The sequence below is a fragment of the Tamandua tetradactyla genome, chromosome 22, assembly GCF_023851605.1.
Source record: "Tamandua tetradactyla isolate mTamTet1 chromosome 22, mTamTet1.pri, whole genome shotgun sequence".
NCBI classification, from domain to species: domain Eukaryota; kingdom Metazoa; phylum Chordata; class Mammalia; order Pilosa; family Myrmecophagidae; genus Tamandua; species Tamandua tetradactyla.
Window position 1 is genome coordinate 16857140 of NC_135348.1, and position 25661 is coordinate 16882800.

Sequence of the window (25661 nt, forward strand, 5' to 3'; positions counted from 1 at the left end):
CCGACACCTCTCTGAAGAGGAAATACAAATGTCCAAAAGACATATGAAGAGATGCTCAATGTCCCTGGCCATTAGAGAAATGCAAATCAAAACCACAATGAGATATCATCTCACACCCACCAGAATGGCCATTATCAACAAAACAGGAAATGACAAGTGCTGGATAGGATGTGGAGAAAGAGACACACTTATTCACTGTTGGTGGGAATGTCAAATGGTACAACCACTGTGGAAGGCAGTTTGGCAGTTCCTCAAAAAGATGAATATAGAATTGCCATATGACCTGGCAATACCATTGCTAGGTATCTCCTCAGAGGACTTAAGGGCAAAGACACAAACAGATATTTGCACACCAATGTTTATAGCAGCATTATTTATAATTGCAAGGAGATGAAAATAGCCAAAATGTCCATCAACAGACGAGTGGCTATACAAACTGTGGTATATACATAGGATGGAATATGATGCAGCTCTAAGACAGAATAAACTTATGAAGTATGTAATAGCATGGATGGGCCTTGAGAACATTATGCTGAGTGAGACTAGACAAAAACTAAAGGACAAATACTGTATGGTTTCTCTGGTATGAACTGACATTAATGAATAAACTTTGAATATGTCGTTGGTAACAGAGACCATCAGGAGATAGAAATAGGGTAAGATATTGGGTAATTTGAGCTGAAGGGATACAGACTGTGCAACAGGACTGGATACAAAAACTCAGAAATGAACAGCAGAATACTACCTAACTGTAATATAATTATGTTAAAACACTGAATGAAGCTGCATGTGAGAATGATAGAGGGAGGAGGGCTGGGGATATAAATGAAGTCAGAAAGAAAGATAGATGTTAAAGATGGAGATGGTGCCATCTAGGAATGCCTAGAGTGTATAATAATAGTGAATTGAACAATGTACAAATTTAAAAAATTTTTTGGCTTGAGGAAGAACAAAGGAGTGTCATTACTGCAGGGTACTGAAAATAGATGATAATTAATCCTTTAAAATGTCACCGTATGTGTGAGACTAAAGCAAAAAAATGTTTATTTGTTACAAAATTTAGATTTTGACTACAGCATTTCATAATATAACTCATGTAGATAGTTTCATTGAATGTAATAGGTATTTGGAATCTCAGGTAGTACATAAGATTTTGTTGTTTTGTCCAAGTGATCTCCCAATGAATCTAGAATGATTTGATCAGTGATTGGAAAAGTATTTGCAAGCCCCCTTTGGGGAATGGTGAGAGTGGGGAGAAATTCAACTTCCCCCAGTTGAATTCTTGATATTCTCACAAGCAATGTGGACAACCAAAGCTATAGGCTGAGCCCCCATTCTTGGGGTTTGTTCACATGAAACTTAACCCCACAAAGGATAGGTCAAGTCTACTTAAAATTTAGGCCTAAGAGTCACCCCCAAGAGAGCCTCTTTTGTTGCTCAGATGTGGCCTCTCTCTCCAGCCAATATGATGAGCAGTCTCACCACCCTCCCGCTCTCTGTGTGGGACATGACTCCCAGGGGTGTGGACCTGGCAACGTGGGACAGAGATCTTGTAATGAGCTGAGACTCAGCATCAAAGGACTGAGAAAAACCCTAGAATGAGCTGAGAATTAACATCAAGGGATTGAGAGAACCTTCTCAACCAAAAGGGGGAAGAGTAAAATGAGACAAAGTGTCAATGGCTGAGAGATTCTAAACAGAGTCAAGAGGTTAACCTGGAGGTTATTCTTACACATTAAGTAGATATCACCTTGTTGTTCAAGATGTAGTGGAGAGGCTGGAGGGAATTGCCTGAAAATGTAGTGCTGTGTTCCAGTAGCCATGTTTCTTGATGACGATTGAACAATGATGTATCTTTCACAGTGAGACTCTGTGAATTTGAAAACGTTATGTCTGATACTCCTTTTAGCTACTATATCAACAGAAGAGTAGAACATATGGAATAAAAATAAATAATAGGGATAACAAATGTTAAAATAAATTCAATTTGAAATAGTGGTAAATGAAAGCAAGGGGTAAGGAATATGGTATGTATAGTCTTTTTTTTCTCTATTATCATTTTATTTCTTTTTCTGTTGTCTTTTTATTTCTTTTTCTAAATCGATGCAAATGTACTAAGAAATGATGAATATGCAACCATGTGGTGATATTAAGAATTACTGATTGTATATGTAGAATGGAATGATATCTTAATGCTTTGTTTGTTAATTTTTTTAGTCAATAAAAGAAATTTAAAAAAACATATGACAGGGAGAAGCACTCTTATCATTTTTATCAAACTGTATATTCAGTTAGTGAATAATCTATTTCTAAGGATAGATGAGAAATTGGTTTTCTCAGTAGGACCTTTCAAAAAGAAGACTTCATCATGCAAAATTTTCACCATGGACAAGTTTGCAATAAAAACCTCTGTTATCTTATTTTGCTAAAAAGCATCTGGCAATTTTCTTCCACCTTTCATGATGGTTATGTACCAGAGTTTATTTAATATACTTTGCAAGTGGGTAAGTATTGAAGACATGTGTTTATACAAAGATGATTGGATGGGAGAAGATCAGGTAGAAATGAATCCTGTAGATTGATCACCTTAAGTGATGTTGCTAAATTCAATGAAGAAAATATTTTGTAATTCTGGAGTAAAGATGGGTGTCCTCTTCCTACAAAATTATGAGTCACCTATGTTTTCTAAAGTATTATATTGTGTTGTTGTAAATTGAAGAACAAGAACCAAAATTTATGATAATCTAAGATCTATTGGAAATGCATGTGAAATGTGAACTAGTATTTACCAGATGTTGTAGATTCTTAACGAGCCGTTAGTTGCATCCAAAGAACATTGTCCATTCCTAGTATATGTATACTTCACCTCCATGGAAATATGGAATAGAAATTTGAGTTTTAAGGTTCCAGATGGTAGATGATCATGATATACTGAAGATTAAGGTAGAGACATGGGACTGTATGTGTGTGAAGACCTCCAAATAAAACTGTGTTTTAAAAAATAGATGAATCAATGGATTTAAATTGTGCTAGTTAATCTCTGGCAAATCATTTAACTTTTCTGAGTTTACTATTTACTGAGGACAAAGAATAAATAATATGGGTGGGATAAATATCATGTAAAATAATATTTGGACCAGCCTCTCCTGAAGAAATTGGAGTGTTCTTTGGTCATGAAATGCCAAAGGACTTCTTAATGTAACATGTGTTTAGATTATAAGACTCTTGGCTCAGTATTTTGAGTTTGACCAAAAAAGAAGAAAGTAAAATTCCTTTTCTATGAAAAACAGACCAAAAAATATAACCAAGCAAAATGAACCCAACTCTTTCTCTGAGAGTTTATATCTGTGAGTCTGACAAACCTTCTCTTTCTGCTGGTTGGGGTAATAATAGGTGTGAGTATATGTAAAAAAGAAAATTGATGCTTCTGGTAACAATTTATATACTTACCACAATTGTTCCAGGGCCTTTCTTTGGATAATCCTTTGAGACTAATAGGAAATTTAAAGAGAAATTTGCTGGATTGTAATTAACAGCATGATTCTTTGTAAGTGTGACCAGAAAAAATAGATGTGATTTAACTTATGCAATCTGATACCAAGTCTCTTGTTGATGTTCTCTCTTGTTTCTTTGCTCCAAAAGTTATACATTTGAGTTACAGTACCCACATTCTTTAGGCAGTTAGCTGAACATGAGAGGTCTAAAATCAGGTCTTCTTTTTCCTCGGAACCTTTTTTGCTTAAAATTGTACTTTCCCTCCAAAACTACCTCCATGTCCAACAAAGCAACAAAAACTGCACTCCAAAATACATTAACTGAATTAAACTTTGAAGTGTTACATGACCTTTTACTAGAATTTGTGTTCTCTGTACTCTGCTCGCTGATCAATGGATGTATTCTTTGCTGAATCTTCACCTCCAACTATGTAGCAGCTATCAACCTTCCTCTGGTTTTCCAGCCCTTATTAGAGGGAATTAAGATTGAGGTTCACATACATATACATTAAAACAATTTTAGAGGTAAGTATATGAATAATGAATTTTCCTACAATACGTGGTAAAAGGGACAAAACAGCACCTATAATTCTTTCTCTTTGCATAGCCCAAGTACCTTTTTATCGTTGTTCATTACCTGAGCAGATATAAAAAGCTGAGCCAGATCAGAGACTAAATGATGAGACATAAAAACATAATTTGTAGGAATTCTGTTTCTTCTGGGATAGAGCAATAAGGAATAATGATCTAATGGTTTGAAGATATGAATTTACTTGCTGTTAGTAAATGGGTTTGACGATGGGGTAAACTGAACTTCGTTTGTAGCTGGTTACGGAAGATTTCAGCTTGGTAGAGGGCTACACCAGCCATGAGAGATAGGTATTTCTTTGCCTTCCTTGGGACTTCACAGCCTTAGGAGGAGTAATTTCGAACTTAGCTCTGTAAAAACCATACTTTAGTAAATAACGTGTTCGACTATATAACATACAGACATTCTGTAGCCAGTTTTCATACCAGTGCTGACATTATTGCCATCATCTCTATGTTCTATATTTTTCACATATTGAGAAAAATAGCTCTAATTTTTCAATATAAAATAAACAGCCTGTTTAACTTGATTCTAGTTGTAAGGCTACAAAATGCAAATGTGTTACTAGAAGGTCTGAAATATCACTAAAAAAGTGTATGAAAAAGAGGTATAGAGCAAGAAGATAAAAGAAAGGGGAACAAAGTAGGATACCTGGTAGAGATTTAATGGGGAAAAAAAGGAAGGGAATTTTTCTAGGCTAGTTAAGGTCTACAAATAATTATTTTAGATGTACCCTGAAACTAGCAAAATACAGATTGAAACATTTTAATTTTTCTGATTTTAAATAATGTCATTTAATACTTTAGTCCTTGTTTGGCATTGCCTTTTTAAGGTTCTGATTATAAAGTATTCTCTGAATCAGTTACTTTAAATTTTATTGCTTTTCCAAATGAAAGAATTCTTTAGATGGATATTAACTGTATAAAAGATTCCTTCCTTAGAATATTTTTTTGATGAACTGAAGAGCCAAATGAAACATAAAGAGGAAATGTGAATGAATGCATTTATAAGAAATCAAGAATATATAGCAGACAACTGCTTGCACTTCTGTTAAGGTTTATTGTAAGGTCAGAGGTCAAGGTACTAATAAGAGTGTTTGGGATGTCTGCTGCCATGAAACAAAATGGAAACTTGATTGATAGCTAGAAGGTTGAAGGGAAAGAGTGTGGTGGAGAAAGCAAAGGTCAGGGAGCCATTTCCCTTCTCTGCATGTATAACAATCAAATCTCTCCAGAAACAGAATGTAGATGATATTGATCAATATGGCATATGTCGTGCATATTTTCTATGAAATTTTGAAATGCTTGAAGTTGTAATAAATATTTTACTGTTTTGAAAACTGGAATTGAAATAGTTTACCAAAAATGGTGGTAAATTTGATGCCATATTTAAAGTAACTGTTTAGCATCCTGTTTAATCATATGGTCAAATGTGTACAAGCTTGGCTCTTAGCAAGATGTTAACATTTTTTTACAAGCCAATTTGGGCAAAGTTATATATATATATATAAATCTCTCTTGTTCTTTACTTTTTAATATATATTTTAAAATTCTCTTTAAAATAGGTCTGGTTTGCATGAAGTCGAGTAGTTCAGTTGTGGAATTGGTTATGCTACTGTGTTCTCAGGTGAGTAACAAAAATATATGTTGAATTAAAAATAAATTTTCATGCAAATTTACTTGGACAAGGAAATTATAATGGCTTTATCAAATGTTTTTGCTGTGTAGGAATTTGACTTTTCAGTTTTCAAATAGTTTTATTTGTATTGTGAATTATATTCTTATCTTTGGTACTAGCATACAGATGATTTTAAGCAAGTGCTGAATGAATTCAAAGTAGACAAAGGAGAAACTCTGGATTTTAGAGTCATATTAAAAGTACCCAGATTATATGTAACCTAACCTTGAGATAACTGTATAATTTCTTTTCTGTGTTCATTAAAGTTATAGAAACAGATTTATTTGTATACCTTGTGGATGGCACTCTGACTTCTCTCGAATAATGTGTTACTTTCCTTTTGTGCAGAGGTTATAAAATGAGTAATAAATACTTTTGAATACTTGTCATTGCTAATTATTTTTGACATACACAGTGGTTTTATGAAAAATTTAGCAAAAATATGGCAGTGATCATAAGCTTTTGAAAACAGATGCCTAAAGTAAAATTATTTTCATTGTTCAGAAACCCTGTACTTCATTTGGTAAGATTTAATGGTTTTAAAAGACATGTAAAAATCATGTGTCCTCTGATGTTTTTCTGTTTTGCAATTAAACAGATGAATATTTTCATTGAGAGTTTTCTTTGTAGTCTTTTTAAAATGCTGTCTTGCTGGTAGTAAATTTCCCTACTTTAAACTTTAAAATAGCCTTTTTTAATAGGAAGGGTATTGGTATGGAGGTCAAAGGTTCTGACCCATTTCAAAACCTTTGACCTTCATTTACAACTCTCATGGTTTACTTGCCTGATGAATAAGGATAATGCAAAATTAATGTTTCTTTGCATTGATTTATTCATTTTAGTGTGTATATTGCCAAATTTATTTAGCCTGTGCTGATGGACATTTCATGAATACAAATTAAAGAATCATGGAAGGTGTGAAAAATCAATAATATGTATTGTCAATAGAATGCAGTAAGTGCAATTACTTTTTAGAGATTATATCTGATAGACTTTTATGATGAACTTGAAAGAGTAGTTATGTTTGTAGTGGGCTTATTATTCTTAGATTTAGTGAGAGTATTGTTTTTAAAAGTTAATCATCTCCTTCAGCAAACTCAATTTCTTCAAAGGCTGACTGGATAAAATTTCCAATTACATCATCTGATTTGAAATAATTGCTTGATAACTTATTAGATTGAAATTACCTAATGCCATTCGTATACCTACTGACATTACTCTTACTTTTTAAGAAGCAGTAACTTATAGTTCTGGATGTTTTTTTTCAGAAGAGTGTAGGTTTATTTTTATAGTGATAAAAGTGTTTCATTGGTGAATTTTGATATTGAAGTTTCATTTTCCAGTTTAGAAAGAATTGAAAACATTTTTGGTATGTGAAAGATATTTCAGATATTGTATATTACATAGTTGAATGTTAGAAGCTGAAAAGATAAAGAATGACATGTTTTAATACACCTATTTGTCATGTATGTCAGAATGCTGTTTAATACTAATCTAATCAAATAGGATGTGGAGAATATTTAGAGAAAGTTGCATAAGTCAGAGATTTTCAAGGTTTTTGTTAGAGTAGAATACATTAGTGGTTATTTGAAGTCTTTAACATTTTTTATGAGTTCTTCAAAAGTTCCATGGCATCGCTACAAGATGTAGCACAGTGTGAAAAATGATGTGAAAAATGAAGCTGGAATTAGCTCCAGATGTGTACAGATTGTTCTGGGGTGATAATTACATTTTTCACTTTGAATTTTCCTAATTCAAAGAGGTCAGATTGGCAATCAGAAAAGTGATTCATTTTGTGAAGTGAACTGTCCTTTTCTACTTAAAAGCTTAAGAGAGATGAAATTGAATTTCAGTTCGACGTTTTGCAAATATTTTCTGGGGATGGTTTGAGTTTGATTGATAATTTTTTTTAGTAGGAGATAGGGTGGGAAGTAAAAAGCTACCATCTTGCTAAAATTTTAATTAATTTTTTAAAGCAGAGATGGAGAGGATTGAGTGCCAAAGATCGAAAGATCAGGTCAAAACTCTTTTTTAATCACATACATAATGGGATATGCTTATGAACCTAACATCTACAACTTTGATTTAGAACTTTACAAATTAGTTGGTGTTAATTTCATGACAATCAGCCATGTTCTGGATAGTTTTTATTTATTTATTTATGTACATTATTAAAAAATTTTTATTAGATGATTATTTTTCTTGAAAACATGCAAAACTTACTTTCTTTTTGCATTCTTTTAAAGATGTTTAATCACATTTTATTATAAAAGAGCATTTAGAGCTTATATTTAAGAAATGAGGAAATGATCATATTAGGTGTGCTGCCAATAAGACCAAACAGATTTCTAAATAAGTTGCAACTAGGATTATGTTTTGAATGTCCACTCATTCATTAAAAATCGTTTAGGCATTATGTCATATTTAAATTTTAACAATATATAGACAAAATGTATCTACAGTTCAAAAGCTTTTTTTACAATAACTCAGCATTATATATTGGTGTCTTGTAGGAAAGTTTATATATATATATATATTTGTTTTTTTTAAAATTAGATTTACTCATACACTGCTTAAACACCAAGGTCTGATTTAAATTCTCTTTAAATCTTTAGAATAAGATTGCATATGTTTTTTGGGAAAGTGTGAAAATTGAACAAGTTCTTAACTATATTTCGTATTGATTTTCACAAGCATGCAACTCATTTATGCCTCCTATTTTTTTGCAGATGTTTATAAACTTTGTAAAAATATATATGAATTTAAAGAAAATGTTAAATAAATGTTTCAAGCCATATTACTTCAGCAATGTATAAAGTGTGTGTTTCTTGTTTATTTGACATTAATATCATTTTTGAAAGAATTGAGATTGCATTCAAGGCTGCTTTATAATAGCATTGCGTTGCTCATCCTAATTCAGTCTGACATACATTCCAATAACACTACCTCCCTTCTTGGGTTTAAAGCAAATTTATGACTGTACATTGTGAAGTGCATCATTTAAAAGTGGTTTCAACCCAAAACATCTAATAAATAAATAATGTGTATGGCTACTCAGTAGTAGACTTTCTAGACTAGAAATCATTCTATCGGATACTCAACAGTCCACTATTGGAGAGGGCTGTCAGATAAATCTTGTGGTAGCTGCATTTCTGTCCTGTAAATCACATATTATTGTCTGAGCCTTCTGCCAGGTCATCTATTCTTTTTCCATTTATCAGAAATGCATACAGTATATAGAAAAACTAGAAGAACCTTGTAGTGTGGCCTGGTATCCTGTCTGAGTAATTAATTGCTAGCAAAAATTAATTTAAAATACTGCGTTAGACTGGAACGTCTTTAAAACAAATTTTGTTTGAATATGTACATTGTTGCTATAGTAGGAATCATTTCCCTACATGAAAAGTAATGACATAAGATTTGGTTATTCTTGGTTCAAGTTTTTTTTCTTTCTGTGTCTGTGAATTAACTGCAAATTATGATAGTATTTACAGAAAGAATCAGATTGCTGCATTCTCATGGTTCTTATATGTCAGTTTTATGTTTGAATTTTTGCCACCTGAATTTTTGTCTGACTTTGTATAATAAAGTGTCCTCTTTTTCTTCACTCTCCTAAAATTTTTTTTCCCCTAATTCAAATTTTCTTCTTCTTTTTTGAGTTTATCCTTTTTGAGACTGTGACATTAATGTTATTCCTCTGGCTTTTTATTTGCGACTTTTTCCTTTTTATAGTTTTGTTTGGTAGTTTGAGTATTAGTAGAATATTAAAACAAACAACAACAAAAAGCAAACCTGCTGCATACCATCGCGTAAGGGTTTCCTTTGTTATTAGGCTTATCTACTCCTTGGACCTCATTTCTCACTACTTTGTTATTTTACCTATTTTCAAGCCATGTTGAACTTCTTGAAGTTATTCAAATGTGCCGTCATATTTCTGCATCTTGGCACATCTTTTTTTCCCCTCTAAAATGTTTCTCCTTCAAATTTGGTGACTCTCTTGGCTTTTCCCATTATTCAGAGCTTGGTGTAATTATCCCTTTCTCAGATCATTGTATCTAATTTAGTAACTCTTTTCTGTTTCCCCATCTTAACACACATCATAGAACTTACCACAAGTTGTAAATGTATGTGTACTTGTTTGTTTATTTGTTTGTTGCCAGTCTCCTCTCTTAACTGTAGGCTATGAGTATAACAACTATTTCTCTTTTGTGCATTATAATATATCTCCACCAAGCATGGTACCTGGCATGTAATGAAATATTTGGGACAATAAAACAAAGAGTTATCTTTAACTGCAACCACAAAATAGAATTTTAACTATAAGTTGCTTGGTGCAAATATAAATAAATCTTCAACTTCATTAAGCATTTAATTCCACCCGTAAGGAGTTCCTGTGGTATATATGGAGTTTTTTTTTTACAGTAATATGATGAAGCCACTGTTTATACTTTTAGAATTTTCTGTTTTTAATCAGGCTCATTCAAATGCTATTTCTTCTGCAGTGCTTTGTATGAATATTTCTAACTGATTTTTCTTCTCTGTGCCTGGTTGTGATATTATTTATTCATTTATTTAGCAAACATGTATCAAATGCTTTTAAGACAAGATCCCCCTTTTAAGGGATCTGCAATCTAGTGGGATCGACAAATACTTGAAATACAGATATGATTTGATGAGCACAAGCAAAACATAGGAGTAGGGATTGGCGTTAGGTAGGCATGGAATGCAAAAAAGCTATGTATCAATCTCTCTTTACCTCATGTTAATTTTATTTCTGTTCATGAGTACATCATTTCAGTCTACCTGACTCTTTTAAGTCAAAATATTTTTCTGGTTTCTACCTATATTTTCATAATTTTACCAGTTTAATTTGTAAATCATAAATCACCATATTTTAGCCTATTACCATCTAGACTTTTGGTCTTTTTAATTATGAAATACCATCATACTTTTGGATATTAAAGTTCCCTAGGCATTTCTCCTACTCTTTCCACTGCCTATAATTTTCCTTGTTTGGAGCTGTGAAAGTCATGTGCTTATTGATCAGTTTTCACTATTAGAATATTCTACTATAGCAATTCCCATCGTGTTTATTGTGGGATGATAATGGATATTCTGTGAAAAAAGCATGGAGTGGTAAAATGTTCAGAAAATGTTGGTTTAAGTACATTTAATTAGGTTTATTTACTGAAGAGTGTCCCAAGGTCTAGTAAATTCATTTGTGTGTATATATATGTAATGTATATTATATATGTATATAATAATGTGTATTGTTGACTCTATAATGGACATAAAATTAAGCATGTTTGATTATGGAATTCTTTTTATGGACATATGATTTATGAATAATTTTTTTAGATTATAATTTAGGAAAAGTTGCCATTTCATAGGCAGCTAGAGAGAGTTGCAGATATTCTGTTATTCTGTTTCTGTTTTTCTATACTTCTCCAATTACACTAAATAAAGAAAAATTTTAGATATGTAAAATTGTATCTATTTTCTTCTTGAAACACTGTGAGTACTTTTGCTCCATTCAAAAGAAACTTCTCAGTCACTTGTTCTCTTTCCTTTGTAGGTAGATTGGAGGTAACTCCCGGTTTACACTTTGTTTCTGAAGAAGAGATCTTCATAATCATTATCTTAAGAGCTGATATTCTTTCTAAATAAATTTATATTTAACCAGAGCATATATTTTAAAATACTTATATAATATAATTTATAAATTTATGTACACATATATAAATTATATATAAATATATAATTTATATAATTATATATAAATTATATATTTATATATAATTTATAAAATATATTATATAATATATTTATATTAACCTACAAGAGAGATTAATGGTAATTTCAAATACTATTTGAATTGATTTGCTATCAATTGATTATATAGAATATATTTCATAATATTGATTTTTGCATTTTTGGTCAGTGTTGTTGTAATTTATGCTTTGTATTCATGTTCAAGTATCTAGTATGAGGTCTAGAAACCAGGGTCAGAATGTATTTTGTATTAATGGGAAATTATATAAACTATCTTTGACCCATTTATAGAAATTGAACTCTACTATTCACTTAAAGAGGTCCAAAAGATGCAGAGAACTTTAAATAAATCTATGCAGTTGTCACCTGATATGATTCCTGATGTAATAGAATGTCAGAGAAATGAATGAAAATATTAGTGATAAACTGTGTTCATTTACACAGCTAAATAGTTTCCTTGACAATACAGTGGCTGTGGTTCTCCATGTATCCATCAATTTATCTTTCCAAACATCTAGGATTTAAGGTCACTTACAATTAATAAAAATATAATAATAAAATATCAAGTCAGTATTGAAAAGATTAAAAGAGATACAGAATTAAGAATGAAAGAATGACTCTTATCACTAAGCCCGAGGTTTTTCACTGGAATCTGTAGTAATTCTATGTTTTAGAAAATATGTTTTATGTATTAGGCAATTCCTAAAAATAGTAAACAAAAGGAACTCCTGTCTTGGTGATCTTTAACTTTGAGGGAAGGGCAGCAGGGTAGCTGGGGAATGGAATATTTGTATTCAGATTCATCCATGGATATTTAGGAACAATCGTTAAATTAAAGGATGGGGAAGAGACTTTGTTCTTCGGAGATGATTTGAACTCAGTCTTTGACATATACTGAATTGTCTTAGTATTAGAACAGATCAAAATCTCTCTGAGCATATATTACTTAACAAAATAATATATTTTAAATATATGTTTTTCTTTGCTTTTACTCTGATCTAGGCTAAAACTAATTCCATATCCTATCATGTTAATCTCCTACTCATCTTCATTTCTTATTGTAGATACTCCTAACATTGGATTATGGATTATGAATTTATGAATTTAACATTATATTGGAGTTAAATACGTAGTGTTAAGTGCTAAGAATTAAATTTATAGAGATAGAAGTATTTTAGCATTTACGATATGTGATATGCATTTTCTTTCTTTCATTAGATTGCAAACTCCTTGAGAACAGGAAAGTGTTTTTGTTTTTCATTTTGTTTACAGTACTTATCACTATTAGACACATAGTAGACATTGAATGTATTTGTTTATAAACAACATATTTATCTCACTTAGGTGAAGTTCCCCTCTTTAAATTTTTCTTTTACATTTTTTAAATTGTGAAATATAACATATATTTAGAAAAGCAATACATTTCCAAGTACATTTTACGATAGTTATGAAACAGATTTTAAAGTTTGGTGTGGGTTACAGTTCCATGATTTTTCGTTTTTTCTACTAGCTGCTCTAAGACACTGGAGACCAAAAGAAATGTCAATATAATGATTCAGTAGTTATCTTATATACCTTTTGTTAAATTTATATTTAGGTGCTTTTTATGTAATCATAAATGCTATCTTTTTATTGAATTGTATTTTTAACTGGTTATTGCTGGTGTATTAAAAAAACAAATGATTTTTTTATACACTGATTTTCTTTTGAGCAACCTGGGTAGATTAGAACCTTATTTTATTATAATAATTTATCTGCAGGTTCTTTTGTTTTTTCTACACAGATGTTGAATTGTATCATATCCTCTTTTTGCTTCTTTTGAGACAATCATATAATTTTCCACATTTAATCTGTTCTACCGATTTTGCATACCAGATAAACTGAGAACAGAAAGAAGGCATGATTGCCTAGGTTCTTGGGGTAACCATGGTGACTGAGAGCCTTTTAGGAAAGCCCTCCTTCCAGCAGTAGATGTTTAAGCAGTGGATTAGCAATCATTAAGGGTAGGTGTTTAAACTATGGGCTTGAGGAAAAATCCACAGAATCCTGTGCAGCCCTTCATGTATGAAGAAATCAGTGGAGAGGAGTGAAGTGTAGAAGACTTAGAATGCTATGGACTGGAAGAAGTTTAGAGTTCAGGAGATTGGTCTGGTATGTGGACTTGAGACTGGAGAAGATTGGGGGACAAAAGATACAAGTGGTATATGGGAGCAAGATTGGGCAAGACCAGCTACTCTGTGTGTGGTCAACAAGGGTAGATGAAGGAAAAGCCATCCCTATTTCTTTCCCCTACCACACTAAGTTAGCTTAAGCTAAAAACAAATTTCAGAACTGTTGTAACTATAGGTTGTATGTACTAATTAAAGGATACATTTAAAATGAGATATTTATTGGCAAGAACCCTCGTTTTTGGAGGAGTTGTCTGTCAATTTGGTGTCTATTAGTTGACATAAATGTTAGGTAATTACTAGGATCAAGGCTCACTTACAGTGAATAAAGAATACCTTTTCTAATTACTCTTCTATGAATTGAAACTCTCAAAATTATCCATTTGCTAATACTTTTCCATACCACTATTATATCTCAACTGTGTCATTGTCAAAGTGGTCTCAAAAATAAATTGTCCATTCGAAAAACAAATGGAAGATGAGAAATCTATGTGGATAAAGAGCTTGGTTTCATAGTATGGCTACCTTCATCTGAAATCTACCCTGAAATTTCCTGCGTAGCAGTTGATTAATGTCTTTGTGTTGTTGCTGTTAATGTCTTTTTTTTTTTCAACTTTTAAAAATTGTTTAATGTAACATATATGCAAAGCAAAGAAAGAAAAAAGCAACAATTTTTTAAAGCACTTTTCAGCAAATAGTTACAGGACAGATCTCAGAGTTTGTCATGGGCTTCCCCTCTTTAAATTTAATTTTTGAGTTTTTAATTTTTATTTTGATGAAGAACAGTTTATTCTATTTAATAATTGACTTGTATTCCATTTTATCTTAAACTGACAGACAGATATATAGAAGTTTCAAGCTCTTATGAATTTTTTCCTATAATAAAGAAATATTTTGAGGGAAGAAAATGGTACATTCTAAATCCCTTTCACTTGATTAACTTTGGATCTCAACAAATTTGGTAAAAGGAGATACCTTTTGACATCTTCCAAATAAATCAGTTTTGTGCACTTAAAATTTTTTGTTCAGTAGGATTATTTCTATTGCCTTTGTCATTGTCTTCCCTAGGCCATCACTCATTTCAGTCGTCACACAAAGAGAATATGATCAATATGAACCTTTGGCTCTTAAAAATGATGTGTTTACCTAATTCAATGAATACCTTGTTGTGTGTCAAGTTTTCATTAAAAAAACAAACAAACAAAAATCTGTATCTATTTAGAAGAATTTCACCATTTTCTTTCAAAGTACTTGTAAGCAAATTTCAAAATATATTAAATGTTAAAACATGTTCTTTGAAATTCTGCAAATAAATTATTCCATTTCCTTTTTATCCAGCCTTCCTTTTTCATACGGTATATAAAATTTTGGGAATAATTGGCTTCTTTATGCAAATTTGTATGTAGCATGGACTAATCAGTTTCAATATAATTTAATATTTCAACATTTTCCTAATTAAATTCCTGCCCCCTTGAATGTGTTTATACATTGTGCTTGGTATGTACTTAGAAAAAATAGTGGCTATAAATTGATTGTCCTAGAGCTTTGTTATTATCAGTGCCTATGACCTTTTGATTGTAGATAGAAATCAGTAGGGGTAGTTGTTTATATTTGGTTAAAAAAATAGGTTTTCAGTATCACAGGGAGATTAATCACCTATTACATTAACAATTTAAAACTATCTGAAGTTAGCTTAATTAAACTTTGAGATAACAGCAGAAATATTTGTAATATTCAGATTTTTGTAATAGATTACTTGCTTTTATTAGGTGGAAACATTTGCTTTTAAACAAAAGCAAAAAACATTGAAAACAATTAATTAGACTAAAATATTTATATTGTTAGTGAATGTTAATTGATCTTTATTTGAACTTGGATGCAGACCTTTCCATAATAATAATAATATGAAGTGCTTTGTTACACACTTGGCAACCAAACAGGGGTATAATTTAACCTTAGAATTTATTCTGAAATACAAGGCACATCCTGTTGATTCACCAGCACACTAGGATTTAGAAAACACAACCATTTAAGGTAAATTTTGTGGAACAATGAGTACACCCTGTGGCTTGACAGTCTAGTCAGAAGGATGATACCATGCTGACTATATAACTACATCTTTGAACATTATTCTCAAGGGTGGTAAATGCAAAACAAAGTAATATCAACTGGCACTTAATTCTGCAAGTTCCCTGCTGATTGGGGTATTCAGTGAAATGGAACTCTTCCTGACAGGAAGTCAGGCTATGTGTGTGGAGACATCTGAGAATAAAGTGTGCTTTAATTTGGCACCCGACTGTTTTACAACTAGTCTTTTAAACTTGGGTTTGGGAAGAGAGTTAGGAAAAAGAAAAAATACACATATAGGAATATTCTGAGCTTTTCTTTGGTTTAATATAATTATGAATACAGGTTGTTCTTTCTGTTTTCTCATCTATTATACCTTGGTTTTGCTTAGTCCTTTCTTTTTTCTCTATTCAAATCAATCTCTTGAAGTTAAATATTACAGAAGTACCAGATTAGAAATGTAAAGTTTGAGATTGCTTTTGTTTAATATCAGATTATGCAATAACTTTCCCATGCAACTATATTTACATGGATACTATATAATTTATGAATTTTAGAGTAATCACTTAATATTAGCCATTCCAGCTTCTATTAACACAGATTTAAATTTTTCTTTTTGTTTGAATTGTCTATACTGATTTTCTTGCTTGGTTTTGAGCTAAAATAGTTATCTGGTAATTTAGTATCCTGACGTGCAGTTAAAACATGATAGTATAAGTATAGAAGGAACATTATGTATTCATAATTGCACGTATATTCTATCTGTTGTGCAGTTTTTTAATCAGGCAGCTGTTTTTAGTTAAATAGTCATTGCAATAATATGAAAGTCAAGAAGCATGTCCATAGTTTATTAAAATCCGAAGTTTTAACTTTGATTTAGGCCTAAATGAACTCAGAATCAGAACTCTGAAGGCTTTTTATTTGCTTTCCTAGCACTTAATTCTTAAGCTGTTTGAGATTGGCTGTATAGAGGTAAATATTGTCTCTTTCATAAGTAATAAAAGGAGAAAGAAAAATGATGACTTGGGCAAGTTTTTGAGAAGAGGCTTGTTGGGGATTAACTCTTGCCCCCTCTCTCCCCCACGCCCCCACTCCCCCTACCCACCAAAAAATGAATGTTCAATCCCAGTCCCTGGTCTGTGGATGTGACCTCATTTGTAAACAGGACGTTTGACAATGTTATTAGTTAAGGTGTGCCCAAACCAAAACAGATGGGGCTTAATACAATATGGCTGAAAGGAAAATTGGACATGGGAAAGAGAAGCCACTGGGAGCAACAGAAGTTGGAAATCAGTGGAACCCAGAAGAGAATGGAGAAGACTCCATTATGTGCATTGCCATGTGATGGAATAGCCAAGAACCCCAACGATTGCTGGCCTACCAGTAAATAGTGATCCCAGAGGGGAAGCAAGCGTTGTAGCCTCTGAAATTGTGAGCCCATAAATTCCTATTATTAAGCCAAACCATTGTATGGTCTTTGTTTTACCAACTGGGAAACTAATACAAGGCTGAAGCCATTAAAATCCATAGTATTTGGATTTTAATAAACAATTTTTCCTTATACCACTTATTAACTGTGTCGTCACTAGTTTGAGCCTCAGTTTCTTATTGACTGAAATAGGTGCAAATTAAAATTATTAGATTCTGAATCTGTGTTTTAACAGCACACTCATACTCTCTAAATATTCAGTATTTTTAATATCTCTTGTTTTTTCTTTATGAAATTAAACTTTTCAGATCTTCACCTCACAAATTCAGTCCACCATTATTTTCTGCAGTATCTCTTTGATTATTATTTTTTCTGTTCTTACTGTGGTTTTATCACCATGCTAGTCATTATCATTTCAAAGCATAAAATTTTAGAGCTAGAAAAGATCTCACAGATTAGCAGTTTTGGGCCTTTCTTTTCCATGGAGGGAAGGTGAAAAGATAACATTTGTGTATTCCATAGGCTCCAAATGTGATTCCAAGGTTTCCTGTGCAAGCTGTAATGACAACTCTTTCTGGGAAAATCAATAGAGTCTATTTGAATACAAGTGAGATTGTTGTCATTATAGGGATTACTATTCTAATGATTTTTTAAGGGCCTCTTTTGTAAACGTTAGTGTTTTTAAAATTTAAACTACATTACTTTAACGTATCACATGTGGTTCCATACTGGAGGAATACTTGTATAACCATTAATTTAGTTTACTTATTAACTTTTTTTCCTGGCCAAATTCATCCTTTCCATTAACACTTATTTATTATGATGATTCTCAACCTGAGCCCTTTCAGAATTGGGAGGGAGGGAGAGACATAAGAATATATCATTTGTAAGAGGTTTCTATTACGAATCACAGATTCTGATCTAATTTATTCTTAAATTAGTGTAAGTATTTTTTTTTTTTGTTTGCTCTTGAGTTTTTACCTCTTTCACCACATGCTAGACAAATTTTTTTTCCTAGGAAAATCTGTTTGTATTTATGTTTTCCTTACTACAAGAAAGTGTAGTTGTTTACTCTTGTCAGATTCAGACTCCTTTGCCTTATTTTCAAGGTGTCTAACAACTCTTTTTAGTTTTACTTATTTTTATGCTGCCTTATAAATCTTGTTCGTGTGTTTGACATATATGCACTGTATGTCATGCTGTCTTTTGAGCAATTTACAAAAAAACAAACCTCCTGACCCCAAATCTTTTGCTCATATTCTCCTGACACTCTCCTTTCCGTAGAATGTTTTTTATATTTAGTAAGTATTTACTTACTAATGTACTGAATACTGTATGTAAGATATATAGTTTTATAGTAATTATATACTTATAAAATTATGTACATAGAAGCTCAGATTTTATTAGGCATTTAATTGAAGCAGACAGTATTGTCTTGTTGGTTCTTATAGTTTCTCAGATTATTCTGGTTATCAGGTACTACAAAATTGAGGTCCTATTTAATTTTGGTTTGTTTCCTTTTCCAAGAAAAAAAAATTACTTATTTACCTAAGAAAGTTTATAAAGTTGCTTGATCTTTTGGAGTCATCTCTAATGTTATATCTATTCAGAAGATATGCTATTATCATTTGCAAAGCACTGGTCCAGTTTGTGAGAATAGGATTCTATTTGCCAGTGCTGTGTTAATTTAAAAAAGATGAAAGGTTGGTCAGTGGCCGTGTGAAAGTAATATAATGGAGGATTTTTTGCAAGCAGCTCTGCATTGTTTAGTAGTCTCTTTTACCAGATCTGAATTGCTGCCTTACTTATTGGACAACTGGCAATGTCATTGTTACTTTTCTGCTAGTTATTAGAAGTTACTCTGTGCAGTATAAGTTTGTCACCAGTAGCTCAGATGCTATACTTTCAGTTTATTGTATTCTGATAGGCTTTAAATTTATCAAATTAAGCTGAATTTGTGAAACTGAAAACAAAACCAATCATAGCTCAATCACTAGTAAAACCAGCACTTGGAGTAGAAGTTAATTGACTTGTTTTTTAAAATTTTCCAGATTTTGACACAGTATACCAATTTAAAATTGCTTTTATTTCTTTTGAATTGTCTGTAATTTCAACTTGTTCATAAAGTTCACTTTTCTTCAATTTGCTGCTCCTGTTGTTTTAATTTATTTTCTTCAGTGTCGCAGGCCAGAAAATGCCTCTCACCTCCAATCTCCAAAGATATCCAAGTCAAATTTCTGGACCTTGTGAATGTTAACCCTTATTTGGAGAAAGGGTCTTTACGAGTGTTAATTATATTAATAGTCTTGAGACAGGCAATAATCTTGGAATATCCAAAATGCCATCATAAGTGTCCTAATGAAACAAAGACTGAGAAGGTTAGAGACAGATATACAGAGGATAAGGCCGTGTGAGGATATAGTAGAGAGATGTGGCCATAATCCAAGGAATGCTGACAGCCGCTGGAAGCTGGAAGTGGCAAGGAACAAATTCCTGCCTAGATCCTCCAGAGGAAGCGTGATTTTGCTGTCACCTTGATTTTGGCTCAGTGAAAGTGATTTTGCATTTCTGGCCTCCACAGGTATGAGAGAGAAAGAAAATTCTGTTGTTTTAAGCCACCAATTATTTGGTAATTTGTTATAGGAGCTATAGGAAACTAGTACGTTTAGTAATGCTTTGAAGCTCACTGGCTGTTCTTAGTGAAGTCCTCTCCTCCATTCTGCCTAGCAATGTTACATTATTTCTTTAATGAACATTTGAGGGTATGTTGTATGGAAAATTGAGTTAGTAACTATGAAGGACTCAAGAAGCCAGAGATCCTTATGATTAAAATGTTTCCCTGTAATTAAGGAGAAAAATTCCAATTTGTGAAATTACTGACTGTATTAGTCAGGGCTCTCCAGAGTAATAGAACTAATATATATACAACATACACATCATATTAAAGGAATTGGTTCACGTAAACCTGGTGATTGGCAGGTCTGAATTCTGCAGGGCAGGTTGCCATAGTTGGAAACTGATGTAAATGATGTTGAATTTCCCCAGGAAAAGCCACAAGTTGGAAACTTGTGAAAATGATGTCAGATTCCCCAGGAGAAGCTGACTGCTGAAGTAGAATTAGAAACTCCTCTTTCTGACTTTTGAAATCCTCAGATCTTGCTTTAAGACCTCCAACTGGTTGGATGAGGATATTTCCTTCACTGCTGAGAAGAGTTTCCTTTGTTGTTTGTAGATGCAATCAGCCATCTGTGTAATCAACTGACCAATGATGCAAATCCATGTAAGAAGTGCTCTCACACTAAGCTAAACACTGTAATCTAGGCATGTTGACACATGAAATTAACCATCACACTGACCAAAAAAATATATGTGCAAAATAAGCTAATTTACATGTGTTTCTGATGGACATGAAATTGATGAGGATAAAATACTGCTAGAGATACGCAGTGATAATTATTTGTATCATCAGTCCTGATTTATTTGTGCAGCAATACCCGGTTGTCAAATATTTTGTCATACTTCAATTACGTTGTAGGACAAAGAATGGTCTAGATGGTAATATTTATCCAAACATGTCTTAGTACATTTCCTTTAAAATTATATTTGAAATAAATAAATAAATAAAATTATATTTGATATTAGCTAATATCTCATTAAGTACAATGACAAATATTTTAAGTAGTTACTGAATCATTCTAGAATGAAAGGTCTTATTCCTTTTTACCAGGAAAGTCCTACACAGGCTAAGATTGTCCATAAGTTGTGGCTCTTGCCAGCTTAAATAAGTATGTATTTATGTCTTAGGTAGTATACATTTAAAATCAGAACCCAAAGCTTTATAGGTAGATACCTTATTTGTTCCTAATGAATGTGATGTTATTTCTCGGTTATATGTTTTTCGTTTGAAGTAAAACTTTGAACACCAAAATTTAAATCTCATTTTAGATTAACTTAAAGAATTAACTCAGTGAGAGCATAATATCAGTTTACAGTGGTTACTGTTAAGAGTGGAAGACCCCAAATAGTTAAACAGCAGGAGAGTTTTCTGCTTTCAGTTAAAAACTGCTGTTTTCTATATGGCTTATTTACTACATGTTTAATTCTTAATGTTGTGTGCTGTGGAATTGGGCATGCAAAAGTCAGCAGAAAGAGATCTGGTTTTTACATCTAGAGCTATTACTTGCTGTACAATAATAAAAGCACTATTTTATTGGGTTACTTGTAATTAACTTCAGCACTAGGCATTCATATAAATCATCCATAATCTGTTTTATTTAGATTTTTATTCTTTTAAACTGGTTTAATGTACTTGCTTTCTTTTGTCTTTTTACATGTGGATTAAGGTTGTAATTGCTTTTTGCTATTAGACTGTCAGAAACCAACATATATATGTGTGTGTTTGTGTGTACCCAAGAAATGATTACAGCAGACTAATGAATTTTATATAACATTTTATATAGATTTGTTACTGAAATATTTTGTAGGGGTATTGTTTTGTTGTGAAACTTAACCATTTGATTCTCTCAAGTAAAAGGAGGGTCTAGACGTTCAAAAGTTAAAATTGCAACATTTACTAATTATAAAATATTTATAGTTTTTAAAATCCTGACAAACCAAAGAGATGAGATTACTTTGAACTCTTATTTATCAGTTTATTGGCAGTTTTCTTTTAAACATTTGACTTTCTATGTAATTTAATATTTTCCATAATTCTGTCTGATAAATGCCGTTTTATATATTGACTAAGTTACATAATTTTGTTTATAATTTTAATAGATTATTAGCTTAAAATGGAGTAAAAATTAAGTAGAGTCAGACTTTTTGGTTAAAAAAAAAAAAAGAAGAGTGACCTCAAAAGAAACTGAGTTTAAACAACAGCATATACAAATCCAAACTAAATATTAGGAAATATTAGAAAACTTTGTCTCTAAAAATACCTTCATTTGAAAACTGTTTATGGTTGTCTGTAGAAAATATTTAGGAATTTAAGATAATTTTGTTCTCTCCCATGGTATTAAAATCTTGATCATTCTCTTGAAATGAACATATTTGGTGTTGAGATGAGTGATGAATGGTATGAAGAAAACTGTTTATAACCATGTCCTGAAAGTAGTACTTTCAACAAGAATTCATTTGGTAAATAATTTTTATTATAGTGGAATATCTTAGATGCTTTAGAAATCTTTTAAAAAATATTAGCTGTTTTATATAGGTTTTTTAAACTTTTTTTTGGAAATAATTTCAAACTCATAGAACAGTTCCCAAAATAATGAGAAACCCCATACAGAGAACTCCAAAATAGCCCCATGCGTCAGTTATCCACATCCACTAATTTTAGCATTTTACCACCTTTGCCTTATCTGCTTCTCTGTCTACCTAATAATCTAACATTTGAGAGCAAATAGCATACATCATATTCCTTGGCCACTACACTTTTAGGTACATTTCCTATAAACAAGGATATTCTCTTATTTAATCACCTTTAAATGCAGTCAATTTCAAGAAATTTAGTCTTAATATAAAGCTTACATTCTATATTCCTGTTTTTTCTAATTGTCCAATACTGTACTTTTGAGCCTTTTCTCCTCCATTCTTAAATCCATATTATATTTGTCATTATCTCCTTAGTATCTCTTTCTTTCTCTTTTATTTAATTGTGGAAATGTATATGCAATATAAGTCTTCCGAAATCCTCCCAACTATACCAATTCACTAGGATTCATCATATTTACAGTGTTGCAGTACCTTCATTACTCTATTTTTCCCTTCACCCCAAACAAAAACCATCCACTTATTTTGCATTAACTCTCCACTGTCCCAGCCCCCTGCCTCTGATAACCTGTACTCTATTCTTTGTCTTTTAGTTTTCATATTCTCTGATATTTTCTTTGTGGTCACCATGGGGCTTAAATTTAATATCATAAGTCTATCACAATTTCATTTGCTTTGATACCAACTTAACAACTTCAATAACATATATAAATTAAATTCCTAAACTCCTCCATTGCTCCACCTTTATGTAGTTTTTGTCACAAATTGCATTTTTATATGAGTTCAAAATCATTGATTTATCATTACCTTTTTTGAAGAACGTAGTCACGTATTTTAATAGGCCCTTGCATATGTGAGAATTTCTTTATGTCACATATGACAGATAGCTAGGTTGAATATAAAATCTGGGGGGTGCAGATACTCTGCTCAAAATGTAGGTATTGTCCACTGACTTTTTTTTAATTTTTAAAAATATTTTTATTAATAAAACAACATAAAAACATACATTCTTAACATACAAATATTCCATACATGGTATACGATGAGTGGCTCACAATATCATCACATAGTTATGTATTCATCACCATGATCATTTTTTTGAACATTTGCATCACTCCAGAAAAATAAAAAAGAGAAAAGGAAAAAACTTGGGCAGTGTGATGGTGGCTCAGTGGCAGAATTCTTGAAAAAAGAAAAATGTCATACATACCATATCCCTCACCCCTCTCTGTCATTGACCGCTAGTATTTCCATTGACCCAATTTATTTTAACCTTTGTTCCTCCTATTATTTATTTATGTTTTATCTATATTCTTTACTCATACCCAAGTTAAAAGGAGCATCAGACACAAGGTTTTTACAACCACACAGTCACATTATAAAAGCTGTATCATTATATAATTGTCTTCAAGAAACAAGGCTAATGGAACACAGCTCTACAGGTCTGGTACTTCCCTCCAGCCACTTCAATACACCATAAACTAAACAGGGGGTATCTATATATTGCATAAGAATAGCCTCCAGGATAATCTCTCAATTCTGTTTGAAATCTCTCAGCCACTGACACTTCAGTTTTTCTTATTTCTTTCTTCTTCTTTTTGGTCAAGAAGTTTTTTCAATCCCTTGATGCCGGGTCCTGTCTCATCCCAGGATTTCTGTCCCACATTGCCAGGGCGGTTTACATCCCTGGGAGTCATGTCCCATGTAGAGAGGAAAAGCAACATGTCCCACTTGCCATGTTGGCTTAAAGAGAGAGACCCCAACTGAGCAACAAAAGAGGTTCTCTGGGGGTGACTCTTAGGTCTAATATTTTTTTCTTATAGTCAATCCTTAACATGTAAACATATAAGCATTCTTGACATATAGTCTATACATAGTGTACAATCAGTGGCTTACAATATCATCATGTAGTTGTATATTCATCACCATGAGATTTATCATTACATTTTTTATATCTGCCTTTTAGATCCTGTAGGAAATTAAAAGTAGAATTATAAACAAAAATGCAGTAGTCTTGGTATTTATATTTACCCATATCACTGTTTTTACTGGATCTCTATTTCTTCATTTGGTTTTAGTCAATTGTCTAGGGTCCTTTCCTTTCAACCTGTAGAGCTCTCTTTATCATTTCTGATAGGGCTGGTCTTGTGACAAAGTCCCTCAGCCTTTGTTTTTCTGGGAATATTTTAATTCTTCCCTCAGTTTTGTCTTTTTCTTCCTTCTTCTTTTTTTGGTATGTGCAGGCACCAGGAATCGAACTCGGGTATCTGGCATGGCAGGCAAGAATTCTGCCACTGAGCCACCTTTGCACTGCCCTTCTTCCCTCATTTTTTTTTTTTTTTACATGGGCAGGCACCGGGAAACGAACCGGGTCCCCTGGCATGGCAGGCAAGCACTCTTCCCTGCTGAGCCACCGTGGCCCTCTTCCCTCATTTTAAAAATACAGTTTTGCTAGATGCAGAATGTTTGTTGGCACTTTATTACTTTCAGTGATTTCAGTGTCTTCACACTGCCTTTTTTCCTCCATGGTTTCCGATGAGAAATCAGCACCTAATCATGAGTGTGACATTTTTTTCTCTCTTGTGGCTTTCAGAATTCTGTATTTTTGGCATTTGCCAGTTTATGCCATGGGTTTATTTGGGTTTTTCCTGTTTGGAGTTCTTTGAGCATCTTGGATATGTATAAATATGTCCTTCATTAAATTCGGGAAGTTTTCAGCCATTATTTCTTTTAATATTCTCTCTGCTGTTTCTTTCTTCTACTGGGATTCCCCTAGTGCATATATTGATATACATGATGGTGGTTCATAAGTTCCTCCAGTTCTGACCTCTTTTCTTCATTTTTTGCTCTTTCTACTCTAGACTGGGTGATTTTATTTGTCTTGTCTTCAAGTTCACACTGTTTGTCTCTTCTGCCAGCTTCAATCTGCTGTTGAAACCCCTCCTGGGAATTTTAAATTTCTATCATTGTGGTCTTCAGCTCTGTTTTGGTTCATTTTCATAATTTCCATCTCTCTGTTGATATTTACTTTGTATTCATCTATCAGTTTCCTGATTCCTTTTCATTCTTTGTCTGTTGTTTTCCTTTAGCTTTTTGAGCATAATTAGGGTCATTTTTTAAAAGTCCTGTCTAGAATGCCCCAGGTCTGATACTTTTCCTTAATGGTTTCAAATCCTTTAATCTCTCCTATGCCT

General features: G+C 32.3%; 1 protein-coding gene across 2 annotated transcripts in view; it reads left to right on the plus strand.

Moving 5' to 3' along the window:
- LRBA (LPS responsive beige-like anchor protein) overlaps positions 1-25661 on the plus strand; it is a 1037640-nt gene that overhangs the window by 324564 nt on the left and 687415 nt on the right. For both annotated transcript variants that reach the window (XM_077139839.1, XM_077139840.1), the window contains one exon: positions 5648-5709. In XM_077139839.1, the coding sequence (XP_076995954.1) occupies positions 5648-5709 (62 nt within the window). The remainder of the gene's footprint in view (positions 1-5647; positions 5710-25661) is intronic.